At 38.6% G+C, this 16,611-nt stretch overlaps 1 protein-coding gene across 1 annotated transcript; it reads right to left on the bottom strand.

The window, feature by feature from the left end:
• Window positions 1-416: 416 nt before the first annotated feature.
• Window positions 417-16,000, bottom strand: LOC112053906 (zinc finger protein 423). The gene is made up of 12 exons (XM_052890016.1): window positions 15,837-16,000; window positions 14,760-14,871; window positions 12,820-12,936; window positions 12,063-12,098; window positions 11,912-11,969; window positions 9,511-9,620; window positions 7,903-8,030; window positions 7,234-7,369; window positions 5,484-5,617; window positions 4,335-4,467; window positions 2,558-2,754; window positions 417-1,331 (listed from the first exon to the last, which is right to left on the bottom strand). The coding sequence occupies exons 1-12, from the start codon at window positions 15,966-15,968 to the stop codon at window positions 1,260-1,262; spliced, it is 1,365 nt and encodes a 454-aa protein (XP_052745976.1). The 5' UTR covers window positions 15,969-16,000; the 3' UTR covers window positions 417-1,259.
• Window positions 16,001-16,611: the final 611 nt, after the last annotated feature.

Genomic DNA, 16,611 nt, shown 5'->3' with positions numbered 1-16,611 from the left:
CCTTTGGCCATAGCCAACATAAATCATAGACCCATAGAATATTGTCGGAGGAGTTACTTGAAATTTCTCCGAGGGATTGGTCGTTGACGGGAAAATCGTAGGAATCGTATAGCTCCCGTTTTATATTCATATATTTGCTGCATTTTACAGCTACATTGCATAAATAGAATGCGTTTTATCTATACTAATACTAGCGGACGCCCGCGACTTCGTCCGCGTGAAAGTCGATGTAAACTTTTAACTACGCCTACCCTAGCCCCACCCTACCCTATCCCTACCCTACCCATACAATACCCCTACCCTACCCTAATCTAAAAATGAATAATTAAAATTAAATGTTTAATTTTAAAAATCATTTATTTACTTAAAAAATTGATAAAGCTATACTACTTAGCATTCATTATAATAACCTAGCATTCGTTGTACGTATAGGTTGGCTAGTGAAAATAGAGACTGAAATCACCTCACCCGGTTTTAAATTAAATTCGGAAGGCATTACCAAAATTATAGTGCAAATATTGGAACAACTCAGTTTGATACTTGCATTTTTCTATAATATAGGTAGCATTCTATACTTATAATAAATCTGTAGAGAGGTTCATTCTGTACATGAAATATATATTATAACGATCGATACTGATCCCAAAAATGCAATCAGTAAAATTTTCATGTCTGTCTATATGTTCGATATTACAAACAAAAACTACTCGACGGATTTTAACGAAACTTGGTACAGTTATTGTTCATACTCCTGAACAGGTTATAGTATACTTTTCATCATGCTACGATCAATAGGAGCAGAGCAGTAAAGGGAAATGTTGGGAAAACGGGAGAAGTTACTCCATTTTTACAGCGATACTACTGTAAGGGCTGGATTAAAGAGGTTTAAGTGCAGACGAAGTCGCGGGCGTCCGCTAGTATTTTAAGTAAAATCCTTGGTTATAAATTTTCCCCTCTTTTTAACAAACATTAGTAGATTTTTTTTTGCTAGGAGTTAACAGGATCTAATTTCAGTAGCCAAAAGTTACATATCTATATTTTTTCAACTTCAAATTTACTTAACAAAATTCATTTTATCCTGCTATAAAAATATCAGTCTTTTATTTACATTAAATATACCTTACTATTTTTTTTATTGATAGACATGTATTAACAATCTTTTTCTTTATGGACTTCACTATAAAATTTTATATAGTGAAGTCGGTTAAAAATTAATAGATATATGGAAATACATGCTTTTAGACGATTTTGAAACACTATTAATTATACAGAGTTCCAACTTCGTGATTTACGCGTAGGTGATGAGTCCACTCATCCACGTTTTGGAACATCTGAAAAGAAAAAATCTATATACCCAACAAATCATCATTATCAGTCTATTTAAACGGTTCATTACAGAGCTAAACCTCCTTCCTTATTGGAGAGAGAATATGGTTGTTAAAATCACCACGCTGCTCAAATGTGGGTTGGCGGGTGGAGGCTGATAGTGTGATACACTATCATCTGATAGGGAATCACACTATCCGATGATAAAGAAAATGACTGAAATCGACGACTTAACTTGCTCCCCAGATGTGATTCTGCTATTTACTACTAGAGTTTGATACTGTAGGTGGAGAATGAAATCGCCCGGCAAATACAAAAAACATTCAGAGGACATTCAAAATTATAGTGCAAATTTTGGCACAAATCAGTTTGATACTTGCAAATTAATTTTTGAAGTTATAACTTCTTTAACACGGGTAAACCACATCGTAACGTAACACGTTACGGCGCCACTCTGTCTGGCTTCCCTTTCTCTCACTGATCACAGGTTTAAGTTATCACTTTTGTCGAGCATCCCGAGACGCATACGTTTTTTTATAAAGGTAGTAATGTATTAACACATGCGTTTTTAACGAAAATGTACGATTTTTTTTCATTTTTTTGGGCGTTTTTTTATAGATACACACATTTTTTCACATAGGTAATAATATTTTCACATAATATATGCGTTTTTAACTAAAAAATATGACTTTTTTAAATTTGTCGGGTGTTTTCAGTTACCAAACTTTAAACAAACTATTGTGTATAATCTATGTAGGATTGGTATAGCCTATGAGTTACCTGCTCTCCAGTTTTACCAACTCTCCAAAATATTTATCCCTAAAGTTTGTGTCAAAAACCCCTTAAATCGCCATGAGGAGGACAACTCAATAATTAATTATTGAGTTGTCCTCCTAGATTCTAGGAGGACAACTCAATAATTAAATTTATTCATTGTCAACATGTATATATTTTCTAGGACCTAGAAAATATATACATGTTGACAATGAATAAATTTAACAATTTTTTTTATTCGATGAAAATTGCCGCCAGTTGCCTCAGAGTGGTTGTAGAATAACGTATTAGATGTCGTTAAATGTTACTAAGTCAAGAAAGAAATGTTAAAATTATCATCAATTTAAAAATATTAAAGAGTCAAAAAATCCCTGAAAATACCCCTAAAAAAATCCCATTTCACTTATTTGCCCCCTAAATTTGGGGGGAAAATCTCTAAGTTGGGAACCCTGGTTACCTGAGAGCAATATTCGCATTTGATCAACTCCCGGCCGTGCGCGGCGACGTGCGCCTGCAGCCGGTCCGCGGGCAGCGTCAGTCCGCACGTGTCGCACACTAGCTGCTGCTCGCTCACACTTTCCCCCACTTCACTCACTGACGTGGATGGCGCCGGTGTCTTACGTTTCGGCACGCGCGGTTCGTAATATGGGCACGCTGAAATTTTCTTAGGTATATACCTAACTTTCATGTTTTTGACATGACAACGTCTTATAATTCAATGGAGCCGGCACATTCGAAAAAAGATGACGTCATGCGTCGCTCCCTCTCTCTAGGGTTGCCATAAGAAATAAAGTATTTTTTTTTTATTCTTTACAAGTTAGCCCTTGACTACAATCTCACCTGATGGTAAGTGATGATGCAGTCTAAGATGGAAGCGGGCTAACTTGTTAGGAGGAGGATGAAAATCCACACCCCTTTCGGTTTCTACACGACATCGTACCGGAACGCTAAATCGCTTGGCGGTACGTCTTTGCCGGTAGGGTGGTAACTAGCCACGGACGAAGCCAGACCTGGACAAATTAAAAAATTAAAAAGTATATTCTGGTCTATGAAGATTATTATTAGAACAGTATTTTAGAAAAACGATCATTTTCTTTTGAAAAATGCAACCGTTCCATCAGTATTTTCTTAGGACGTTGTCACGTTCAACTATCGTCAGTAAACCGACTTTAAGGGCAACCGATTTTTTAAAACTATATTTTTGGAGTTTACACATTAAGAATCGATTTTTATATATAGCCCCGGTATGAAAAATATGGGCAGTAAAATTCGATGAGCGAATGACAGCGTTACGTTTTTTGTGCGCAACCTATTCTGCGCACCTTTCACCGTGCGCTGCCACTATCCCTAAGCCTAAGTTGGCTGGTGGGAGGCTTCGGCCGTGGCTAGTTACCACCCTACCGGCAAAGACGTACCGCCAAGCGATTTAGCGTTCCGGTACGATGCCGTGTAGAAACCGAAAGGGGTGTGGATTTTCATCCTCCACCTAACAAGTTAGCCCGCTTCCATCTTAGACTGCATCATCACTTACCATCAGGTGAGATTGTAGTCAAAGGCTAACTTGTAAAGAATAAAAAAAAAAAATAAAAAAAAAAAAGCCAAAGCCTTAGCGCGCCCGCACGCATGTGCACGCTGTTGGCGGACGCGCACGCCGCGGCCTCGTGCTCCTCGGTTGCGCACCTTTAACTTTTCAAGCGTAAGTATCGAGAATTACATCGTGTATGCTGCGGGGCAACACCTATTTAGGAAGTCAATCTGAAAGAGTAAACTCCATTCGTGCGTCGGAGTTGACACACACTTGTTTTTACAAGTTAGCTCTTGACTACAATCTCACATGATGATAAGTCCGGCTAACTTGTTAGGAGTAGGATGAAACCCACACCCCTCTCGGTTTCTACACCAAAACGCTGTAGAAACGTGATTCCAATATTTGCACTATAATTTTGTTTTGTAAAAAAAAAAAATTGCCGGGCGATTTTCGGTTACGTTTTTTAGGCAAATCTAAATTCATCTTTTCAATTTTTATGCTGGTACATAATCGTGATTTTAAAGAACTCTAGTGCTCTATGGCATTTTAAATTCTTAGTGTCTGACGGCCTACACAGTGGAAAACACTTTTTCAGGTGTGTTCCTAGTCCCTATAAATTATTACTCTGTATGTAGACAATGGTTTTCTTAGCCTATTCTAGATGGGCTACCTTCTTCGTCCGTTTTGCGATAAAAAAAGTTCTCACTGCCGTGTCCAACGTGCGTCATGTAGAAGGTGACGTGCACCTTGTCCAGCGTCTCCGTCACGATCATGTGCGCCGGGCACGCCTTGCCCGTCTTGTAGATCTGACGCTCGGGCGCCAACCGCTTGCCTTTGCCCTGACACAGACAAAGGTTTTATAGCTTGGCAACTTCGTTCGTAACACTGCCGATGGACCGCGCGGGCCGGGGAGCGTGTAGCGATGAATGAAAAACCCACGGCTGAACCTCACTTCCCCGCACGCACGATTTCACACCCGCGCAGTCTTTTCCCCCGTCGTCCGCATATCAGGGGGTGTCATCAACGAACTTGTCAGAGTATAGAAGATTTGTGACCTATTTCCGATGATGTATAAAACAGTAGGACAGGTAAAAATAATTGTTGTTAGAGAAAAATAAATATTTTTGTAATTTGATATAAATATTTGTATATAAATATTAGACAACACAGAATAGAGTTTGGCTATTAAAAATAGACACTAAATTCACCCAGAAAATTAAAAAAAAAACTACATCATAAACAAGCAAGTATCAAACTGGAGTATTGAAATATTTGCACTATAATTTTTACGACTTTTTTTTTGACGGGCGAATTCAGTCTCTAGTTCTCTACTTTCATTAGCCAAACTGTAGTTGATGTAAAAAAAACATTTAGAAACTATCTCATTTTCCCATTGCGCAATTAGTATCTGTGGCCAAGCAAAAACTCTGTCGCGTGACTTATATATCACACGTTCCAAAAATAAGCTCAATGACTTAGACTAACTACATAATATGGACCTGTCTCGCAAGACGTTATTTTTCTGTCAAAGTATATGATCAACGATCTAATGCGATTATAAAAACCGTCTCTATAGAATCGATGTGTCGGTTAAAGAGCTCCGTAAAAGTACCTTTTTGTGTAGGAATGTTGTAAAAAACAGTCAAAACTTCTAGTTTCTGATATAATATATAATCTAAGCTCGTTCAAATCAAAAAATGACAGTCAATTTTGTTTGTGAATTTGAGTGCGATACTAGTCCTTATGTAATTAGTCTGAGGATGTTAGGACAGTGTATAGCCTACATTGATGGTGAATTTGTTAGGTTTTCTCCTATAGAAGTGGGAGATTGGGTAGATACGAGTTGGTGACTCACCTGGTACACATAAATGCCAGACTGGCTGCACATGTAGTGCGAGCGTATGCCCTCAATGGTCTGCTTGCTGGCGGTGGTTTTGCGGAACCTGAACTTTGTCTCCTCTTGGATTTCGCTTTTGTACAGCATAAAGTCTGTGAAACACTTTCATCTATACTATACCAATATTACAAAGAGGTAAAATTTATGGTGTTGTAGTAGATCTACTAAACCGATTTTCAAAATGGTCCTTCGAGCCAGATAATTACATAGAGTCAAACTTATTATATAATTTAAAAGTTAATACGGCACTGAAGGAAACCTGCATACAAAAGAATTTTCTTGATTCTCTGCGGTTGTGACGTTTTCCAATCCGCATGGGGCCAGCGTGGTGGATTATTGGCCTAACCCCTCTCATTCTAAGAGGAGACTCGAGCTCAGCAGTGAACCGAATATGGGTTGATAATGATGATGAGGGCATTCAAATAACCGTAACTTAGTTAAACACACTTGGTTGAAATACACGTCTTCCGGCGTCTGTGTTTCTTGCCACCAACAATACGGCAAGCTTGTTCCATCCAAGACCTCATCATTACTTTCCATTAAGCATAATTATAGTCACACGCAAGCATTTTAATCATAAACAAAAATACAAAATGTTCTTTTGAACCGGATAGTGTGACAATTACAGTGTCGAACTCAAGTTGCTGCACTTCCTCAATAACGTGATGACTTTGAAGCATGTGCGTACTGATGTTAGTTCCATAACTTAGTCAAGATCACACAGTTGGTGGAAGCATGCAAAATGGTCCTTCGAGCCGGATAGAGCAATACTTACCAACCATAGTGTCAAACTCGAGTTGCTGCACTTCCTCAGTAACGTGGTGACTTTAAAGCAAGTGGTCACTGAAGTAAGCACCGTAACTTAGTCAAAATCACACAGCGGGTGGAAGCACGCAATATGGTTCTTCGAGCCGGATAGAGCAATACTTACCAACCATAGTGTCAAACTCGAGTTGCTGCACTTCCTCAGTAACGTGGTGACTTTAAAGCAAGTGGTCACTGAAGTAAGCACCGTAACTTAGTCAAAATCACACAGCGGGTGGAAGCACGCAATATGGTCCTTCGAGCCGGATAGAGCAATACTTACCAACCATAGTGTCAAACTCGAGTTGCTGCACTTCCTCAGTAACGTGGTGACTTTAAAGCAAGTGGTCACTGAAGTAAGCACCGTAACTTAGTCAAAATCACACAGCGGGTGGAAGCATGCAAAATGGTCCTTCGAGCCGGATAGAGCAATACTTACCGTCCATAATGTCGAACTAGAGTCGCTGCACTTCCTCAGTAACATCATTTTGAAGAAAGTGGTCACTAAAGTAAGCACCGTAACTTAGTCAAGATCACACAGTGGGTGGAAGCACGCAGTATGGTCCTTCGAGCCGGACAGAGCAATACTTACCGTCCATAGTGTCAAACTCGAGTTGCTGCACTTCCTCAATAACGTAGTGACTTTGAAGCAAGTGGTCACTGAAGTAAGCACCGTAACTTAGTCAATATCACACAGTGGGTGGAAGCACGCAATATGGTTCTTCGAGCCGGATAGAGCAATACTTACCGTCCATAGTGTCGAACTCGAGTTGCTGCACTTCCTCAGTGACGTGGTGACTTTGAAGCAAGTGGTTACTGAAGAAAGCACCGTAACTTAGTCAAGGTTACATAGAAGGTGGAAGCACGCAATATGGTCCTTCGAGCCGGATAGAGCAATACTTACCGTCCATAGTGTCGAACTCGAGTTGCTGCACTTCCTCAGTGACGTGGTGACGCTGCAGCAAGTGCGCACTGAAGTTAGCGCCATAGCTCACACGATCAGAACAGAGAGGACAAAAGAACGCCTTGCGTTTTTCCACCTGGTTAGTTGATAAAGTTAAAATAATTTTAGTGCCGAAACCAGTGTCTTTCTTGCATAACACTAGAAAGTTAGTTTTTGTTCACTGAGTAAGAGAAAATGTTTTGAGTTTAGAACATTCTGTTTTGAATTTAAGTAAAACAGGAAGAAGTTTTTTGTGTGCGCCAATTTTATATCATGTACACTATAATTTGTTTTTAACTAAAATATGTACTAACGACAAAAGTTTTTGTTTACCGAAGATATATACTTTGAAACGGATTTTTGGTTTACCTTATTATCTGTAAATACACAGAACAATCAGCTGTAAGGTCAACGCACGGCAACGTTTGAAAAATAGTGTGTCCATTATTTTGTTATTTTTATTGTCAGGAATTTTAAAAAAAATACTTGTCCTATAAAATACAGACCACTACTGAAAACTAAAAGTACTTTGCGTACTACTAAAAGTATCTTCCTGTGTTGTGTGTTTACAAACAAAAGTGTTAGCGACGTTTGTCTTTGTTTACGGAACCCTAATTAAGCGAGACTTACCTCGAACCCATGCGCTTTCCACAGATGGTTGTTCAGTATTTGCTTCTGGCTAAAGTCACGGCTGCAAAGGTGGCATTTCTTGCGGTCTTGAGATGAATACTTCGGTATATGGTCGTTGCATAGTTTTACTAAAAAATAATTATTATTTTGACAAAAATTTAATAATGCTCAAGACACATTAAGAATGAAAATCATGGGTGGAGGCCACAGATATAAGAGGTAACCAGATTTATAAAGTGTCAATTCTTTGTATTGAAACCAGCGTACCCAGGGGCGTGGCCTAAATGGCTGTTTAATATTTAGAGAAAAATGAAATATGTCACCCTTACTTTAGAGTTTAATATTATTTATTCCTTTTGTCACAGAACAAAACAAGACTGCTAGTACATGCGCGGACACGCTTGCGATGTTCCGCACACCCGGGTGTACGCGGGCCACGCCCCCTTGCTACTTCTATTGCTAAAAGCGTTAGCTTTTAGTGTTGTCTATTCTGTGGTGGAGGCAATACCATCTTTACCATAAAGGCACACGAGGCCCGTACCCAGGACCCTCATTCTCAAGGGGCCCCAATGGACTGAATTACTTAATATCCTTCAAAATATTGACTTTAAGGATATAGCTAATAGAAGATTTTGCTCAACAGAAAGTCCAAAAGAAACCGTTACCGTAATCGTAACAAAAAAAACAGCATTTTAAAATCAATAATGACTATCATACTGTATTTGATTACCTTAAATAGTCTTACTCAGTATAAAAAAATTTAATATAATTCGCTTTTTACTTTCCAAAAGGGCCCCCAAATTTTTGTGTGCCCAAGGGCCTAGTTTAAGACGGCGGTGGGTGAAGGTGGTCACAACCCTCATATATGAGGAACACGACTGAAGGAGGAGGAAATAAGGCTCTTTGAACTCTCAGACCAAATTACCTTTGGACTTGTATTGCACTCAAAATTCTCCAAAAAATTTGTCCGTTGTTTTTTGAGCGGGTCGAGATAAACTCACGCCATCGAAAATATTTAACACCAATAAAATATATCCCGTGTATATCCTTACACTACACACAACTATAAATTGAAAAACGCAATACACACACGTGTAATTTTAACACAATGAAACATCGACGCAGGTCAGGTTTAGCGAGGCAGGTCTATGGTAATTGGTCTGAGTTCGAACTAGATGATGACAGATGATAGAGTTTGGCTAGTGAAAGTAAAGACTAAAATCGCCCGCCAAATTTAATAAATCATTTAAAGACATTAAAAAAAACATGCATTTTCATAATTTGTCTAAATTATTTTTTTTTTGAAGTATTAAACACAGTTATTCCAATATTTGCACTAGAATTTTGAGACTTTACTCTGATTTTTTTTAATTTGGTGGGCGATTTCAGTCTCTACTTTCATTAGCCAAACTGTACCTACTAATAGTATAAAGAGGTAAAGTTTGTGGCATTGTTGGGGGTAATCTCTGGATCTACTGAACCGATCTCGAAAATTCTTTTACCACTAGAAAACCACGAGTCTATGATTGTCATATGCTATATTTTAAACTCGCATTTTTAGGGGAACGGGAACTACACTAGTCTATAACACATAGATAGAGATCTTACGTCCATGCTTCATCCGCAGATGCGTGAAGCAAGCCTTCTTGCTGTTGTACACGTTGTCACAAAAGTGGCACGCATAGTCGCGGCTGTCTTTGTCAGTCGTGCTGTGGCATCTGAATAACGGTTTTTTTTTAATAATAAAATTAATTAAACAGTTTTTCAGGTAGCATGGGTACGGGAGTCACAGGTATCTTTCTCATGCTAGTATCGTGTAAACAGAGAGATAAAGGTGAACTCGCAACTGCGAGTTTCGAATTCATACAAAATCCTAAATCAAAAAATCAAAATCAAAAATCATTTATTTCAAGTAGGCTCAGTTTACAAGCACTTTTGACACGTCAGTTGACTATTTGTAAAGATTCTACCACCGGTTCGGAAGGCAGGTTCTGCTGAGAAGATACCGGCAAGAAACTCAACAGTTGCTCTTTTGAAAAAGTCATACAGTATTTTAATTTACAATTGATAACAATTACTGTTTACATTTCTTATACTTTTACTTTCTGTGTGAAGGTGGAAGCTGATCCAACGGCCTCCAAGCATCTTTATCATTGAGGAACTCATCAATGTTGTAGTACCCTCGACTAAGTAAATGTTTTTTAACACATTGCGTAAAGCTATGCATTGGCAGGTCCATCACAGTCCTATTTATTAAACACATCCTACAACGACTATTCCCGTATCTGGGGCTCGATGATGGACAGGCATATGAGTATATGCCTGCCAATAATTATTACCCACCTTAAACTTAAACTTAAACCAGATAAAACATATATCTTACTAATGCAATATGATGTCAAAAATAAGCAGGCAAGTAGGTATCATCCTATCTTATACTCTATAACAAAAATCCAAATATTATAATATTAAAAATTTCATATTTCTTATCTATTACATGCAATAAATCTATAGAGAGGTCAATTCTGTACATGAAATATATTTCCAAAATAAGTATCAGTTCGTTTCACCCATGAAAGTTTGCCGCGATTCACGATAATAGTACGTATTATGAACGTCATAAGGCAACTGTCAGTGCACCCATCTGAAAAACACTTTATTTTATTTTGAAGATTGTTAGACGGAGATAGTGTATGTGAAAAATTTCAAGTTCTGAAGACCAACCACAAAAGTGATTTCAATCTATTTTACTTTTTAAAGATCCACTCACAGGAACTAAAAAGGAAAACTCCCCATTCCGTATGAGACTAGACCACATGTCATGGACCTGGTTTACAAATTGTGAAGTCCAATTTTTTCTGCTATGCCAATATAGATCACAGCGTGTCCCCTTGTGGTAGACTCTTGAGGGTCAACCTGGACCGTGGACTACATTGGCAATCGATGATCTAGGCCATCACTGGCAACACGTATGGTTCAAAGAGTCTCCTTTTAGAGATTCATCATTAACAACACGTCATATGCGTCTCAATGTAGAAGTACAGGTCCTTTCTCAGAAATAGAGGGGTTAAGCTCCACCACTCGAACCTGGGCCGCCTGCATCCGGGGAATCCCTGCGACTCTCTTGATGTCGTCAGACCACCTGGTGGGGGTCGACCAACACTGCGCTTTCTAGTGCGGGGTCCGCATTCCAGCACTTTGGGACCCCGACGTCCATCGGCTCTTCGAACTGTGCCCCGCCCATTGTCACTTCAGCTTAGCGACTCGTTAAGCTAAGCCGGCTTTAAGAAATTGCCCAAGTACCTACTTAGACCAGTTACCTTTGGAATTGTATCTCTGTATATCTGTATTTTTTGAGGGGCACGAGGTAAACTCACACATTGAAAATATTTAACACCAACAATTATATCCTGTGTCCTCACATAAGACACGACTATTTTGAATCGTAATTTTAACACAATGAAACATCGATTCTATAGACACAGTTTGTATAAACAAATAAGATCGTGATCATATACTTTTAACAGAGGGGTAACGTCTAGCGAGGCAGGTCCTATGGTAATTGGTCTGAGCCCAAGTACAGAGGGTATACCTATTGAGGTGGTCCTCCAAGTTGCCCAGCGAGGCTCCGTACAGGTGGCACTAATAACTAATAACACGCGGCGGCCGGTACGCGGCTCCCGGCCGTGCGCCTTTTACACGTGGTGGCGCACCTCCTCTGCGCTGCCTTTACTTTTGACACAGAGTACATCTAGCGAAGTAGGTCCTGTGGTAATTGGTCTGAGCCCAAGTACAGAGGGTATACCTATTGAGGTGGTCCTCCAAGTTGCCAACGATGCATCACACAAGTGGCATTTGGTAACGCGGTGGTCGGTGCGCGGCTTCCGGCCGTGCGCCATTCACACGTGGTGGCGCACCTCCTCCGCGCTGCCTTTACTTTTGACACAGAGTACATCTAGCGAAGTAGGTCCTATGGTAATTGGTCTGAGCCCAAGTACAGAGGGTATACCTATTGAGGTGGTCCTCCAAGTTGCCCAGCGAGGCTCCGCATAGATGGCACTCGGTGACGCGGCGCCCGGTGCGCGGCTCCCGGCCGTGCGCCAGGCGCACGTGGTGCCGCACCTCCTCTGCGCTGCCCAGCTGGACAGCGCAGTATATACACTGGCTCTCGTCCAGCGCTTCTATCTCGTGCTCTTCTGCACAAACCACATAGAGGTTTTATATGTTTGGTACTTTTACAACAGCAGGGTAAGTAACAGTCTCCAATTCCAGGCTCCTCACCTACTTACCCTCTTTAAAAAATTAATTAATATTAAATAAGGGAAGGAAAGGTTTTGAGGTCCCAATAAATTAATTTTATTTATTTCTACTCTATATTATATTTCTCACTGAAAACTCACTGAGTGGTGACCATTTTGGTACCACACACATCATTTTTTATATATTTTTTTTGGATTTAATTTAGTTTAATATCTCTAAAATTATTAGTTTACTATATTTTTAAAATTACTTTCTTTAGTTTTAAAGTATTTGTTGTCTTTTGTGTATTATGTGTGTGTGTGTGTGTCCAAATAAAATAATTTTCTTTCTTTCTTTGGTATATTGATATAAAGGAATGAGGCGATGTTGTAAAAACACTTACACGTACATACAAACTAGATACTAAACTAGAAGTTGTTGACCGTTTTTACACAATTCAACTACACAAAAAGGTATTTCTATGGAGATCTTTAACCGACGAACACGGTTACAACTATAGAGACAGTTTTTATAATTGCATTAGATCGTTGATCATATATCTACTTTGAAAGAAAACTAACCGTCTAGCGGGGCAGGTCCCTATGAAATCAGTCTCAGAATGAAAATGATGATGTGTTGCCGCCTATTGTCTATAGTTCACCCTATTTAACCACTCACCTTCGTCCTCTTCATATTTAAGGTCTTCCTTAATCCCAGCATCCATTACCTTACGGAGATTAGCCCTAGAAGGGTTGTCAGCTTCTTCCAGCATTGTCTCGTCGAGATATTCTTCATCTATGGAAAATACGTTACAAATTGCTAGCAGACGCTGGTTTCACCTGTGTAGTTCCCGTTCCCATGGGAATATTGAGATAAAACATATCTTATGACACAGATAAAGTGGCGTTCTATTAGTCTAATCTATTCATTGACCTCTTATAATAATAGGACGCACAAACATGTAGAAAATTCCACTTAAAAACCGCCAATTTTGCTTTGACAGTTGTAGGATTATTGGTATAGAAAATTATACTTAAAGGCCTTTAGTTAAAGTCCAATATTCAATAGAATCCCAAATTCAGTGCAAATTCAACCTTTAGGATTGATTTTTAAATTAAATTGGCAAATGCCATTTGAATGTCACTCAAAAAGTTCAAAGTGTTTATTAAACGCAAGCTTTTAGTAAAGTCTTATTATAGTATTAATGTGTATTTAAATGATAAAAAAGCTTGGCGTTAAACTGTATTATACGACTGTGTGCTTAGTTTTTAATAAGTTTGTAAAATGGTGATAAATAAAAAAAAAATAAACCTTGGCTGAGTTTGTTGTGGGCTCTTCTCGGACCAAGGCGCGTTCGGAGCCCTCGTAACTTTAATTTTAAGTTTTCGAATGATTATTATCATCATTATCTTTTATAAGCCTATTTGAAATAAATGAATTTTGGCTTTTAATGCGACTACTTGAAATGAGTGCCAAGAAGTTGTGTTTGGCACTCATTGAGTGGGGACGTTTTTTGGTCGCTGATTGTGCATCCACTTTTTAATAGGATATCGATGATTCTATTGATTCTATTCGTTATATTATTAATTTTAAAAATCGTATGCGTAAATTCAAAAATTACCCCCTTTAACCTCACAAAGTCTTTTACCTCTTTATAATTTTTGTTGGTAGCAGTAGCGAAGACTGAAAATTTCTAGTAAGTAAACCGGTATTGTCTTTAGTCTGAATGTGTTTTTGTCTGAGTACTTTAAATTATTTACGTCCGTAAAACTAGTGGACTAAAAGGTAACCCGATAGGAATCGGGTTATTAGGAACCATCGCCCCTGGTACGTAGAAAGTAGGACAATTCCAAAATCCTGTACTTATAGAGTGCATAGTGGTGTCATGGTGGGTTTAGGCTCCATATCCTCTTAAGGAGGCCTAGCCCTGTAACCCGTTAAAATAGGCTATATCGAAGATATCAAGCGGGTTGCAGGGAGCCGCTGGATGCTGGCGGCTCGAGATCGTTGTGCTTGGAGGTCCATACAAGAGGCCTATGTCCAGCAGTGGACGTCTATCGGCTGATACCTTTTAAAAATCCATACATTCATATTCATTATGTAATGTATTTTATACACTCGTAATATGTATATTATAATATTACAACATCATTTCTACAAGTAGTAAGAGGGAGAAGTAGAAATCGTTAACAACTTATATTCGGCTCACTGCTGAGCTCGAGTCTCCTCTCAGAATGAGAGGGATTAGGCCTTAGTCCACCACGCTGGCCCAATGCGGATTGGCAGACTTCACACACGCAGAGAATTAAGACAATATTCTGGTATGCAGGTTTCCTCACGATGTTTTGCTTCACCGTTTGAGACACGTGATATTTAATTTCTTAAAATGCACACAACTGAAAAGTTGGAGGTGCATGCCCCGGACCGGATTCGAACCCACAACCTCCGGAATCGGAGGCAGAAGTCATATCCACTGGGCTATCACGGCTTATACTACAGTACAGTAGAAGTACGTATGTGAAACTAGCTTGGTCATTCAGACTAAAAAATACATGAACGGGTTACTTACTAGAAAATTTCAGCCTTCGCTACTGTAAGGTAGGTATGATCAATCATACCTTTTAAATCTTGGAGCATGTCCATATTCTTCAGAGTCTGCGTCTTGAATGAGAGACTATTCTCCAACTTCTCCACACAATTTGCGCAAATATACTTGTGGTCATTTGTAACCTGTAACAACCAGTACCAGAATAACAATGCCGAGGGAGAACTGAAAGAAGCGAGCTATTATAAAATACACAGTAAAAAAATAACATATAGTATATAGGTATAGTCGCCTATACAGCATACCCTATGTACGTCTCAATACACCCACAGCTAAATTAGAAAGTTGCGCACTAAAGGTGCGCACCAAAAACGTGACACTTTTTCGTTAGTTCAGTTGGTTTTACCCCTCGGATTTTTCTCATACCGGGCGCCTTATATATAAAAAATCGATTCTTAAGGAGTAAACTCCAAAAAAAACATCTGTAGTAACAACTTTTGGTCAACTCTCCCCAACTTGTATCAATATGTATCAACACGATTGTTTATCTCTTATTCTGAGAGGAGACTCGTGCTCAGCAGTGAGCCGAATATGGGTTGATAACGACGACACGTTAAGTAGGCGTCGTACTTATGCGAAAGCAACTTTATTTGTTTGTTACGTTTTGACACATACACATACGTTTAAAATTGGTTTAAAAACTCTTTCCATCAATGGGATGATGGGAAGCCACATTATCAGCGAGTAACATACGTAAACCCACTGGGTCGGGATATGCAGACTTCACACACGCAGAGAATTAAGAAAATTTTCTGGTATGCAGCACACAACTGAAAAGTTGGAGGTGCATGCCCCGGACCAGATTCGAACCCACGCCCTTCGGAATCGGAGGCAGAGGTCATATCCACTGGGCTATCACGGCTTACAACGTGTAACTATGGATATTATTTACGTGATTAAAAAGTCGAGAGAATAAAACATTAATACTTTCACATTATATTTTAATACAATAAAATATGACCATTTATTCTTGATTCCTTGAGAATTTAAAGCACTACAAAAATTTCTTAGTAAATAATTATGTATTGGCAAAGCGCCTTGGGATTGGGAAATGAAAATTATTTTATTTAGAAAAAATTAAAAAGCTGACCTTAATATCGAAACAGGTTTTAAGCATCTGCGCGAAAGTTTCTTCGTTATTCGCATAAGTTTCAAATAGGTCGCATAAATCGTTTGTACTCATGCAACTAATGCAACCTACAAAGTCCTCTTCGTCCTCCATATTTAGCCTTTTCACAAAACAATGTCATTAGAATAATGATATTTCCATCAATTTTCTTGTAATTCGAATATCCCGCGTTTCTTTTGTTTAAAAAAAGAAGATCAGCTTCGTTTGGAAATTCGTTAACTTTGATTGTATTTTGTTTATTTCAATCTTTTAAAAACAAACAATGAATATGATTTTATTTTCTTAATTAAGTATAATAAAAAATAAAAAAATAATAATTTTTTTATACTAATTTATTATACGAATTATTTTTTATCTTTTGCTCTAGGTTATTTGAAATCTGTGGTCTAGGCTTTGTGTATTTAAGGTTGCTATTCAACAACGTCGGTACCCACATTTAGGTAAGTTAACGTAGGTACAAATTATACTATTAGAGTTTTTTTATAAATGCTCTACGTTAGATACAATGCTATCATGAACACGATAGTCAAATAAAAAAAATAATTATACCTAAATACAAACGCAAAAGAAATTGTTAATTAAGCCTCAATAGCTCAACGGTAAGAGCGGACGGACTCATCACCAAGGTGGTGGTTCGATCACCTATATTGTAGTGGTCTCTAATTGTCATAACCGATCCTAATACAGTCTTTCCTGACTGGTTGGAGAGGAATATTGGCCACATTTAAAAGTTATT

The sequence above is a fragment of the Bicyclus anynana genome, chromosome 26 (assembly GCF_947172395.1).
Source record: "Bicyclus anynana chromosome 26, ilBicAnyn1.1, whole genome shotgun sequence".
Taxonomy (NCBI): Eukaryota; Metazoa; Arthropoda; class Insecta; order Lepidoptera; family Nymphalidae; genus Bicyclus; species Bicyclus anynana.
The sequence above is the reverse complement of the archived record's forward strand: the minus strand, read 5'-3'. Positions and strand labels throughout refer to the sequence as shown.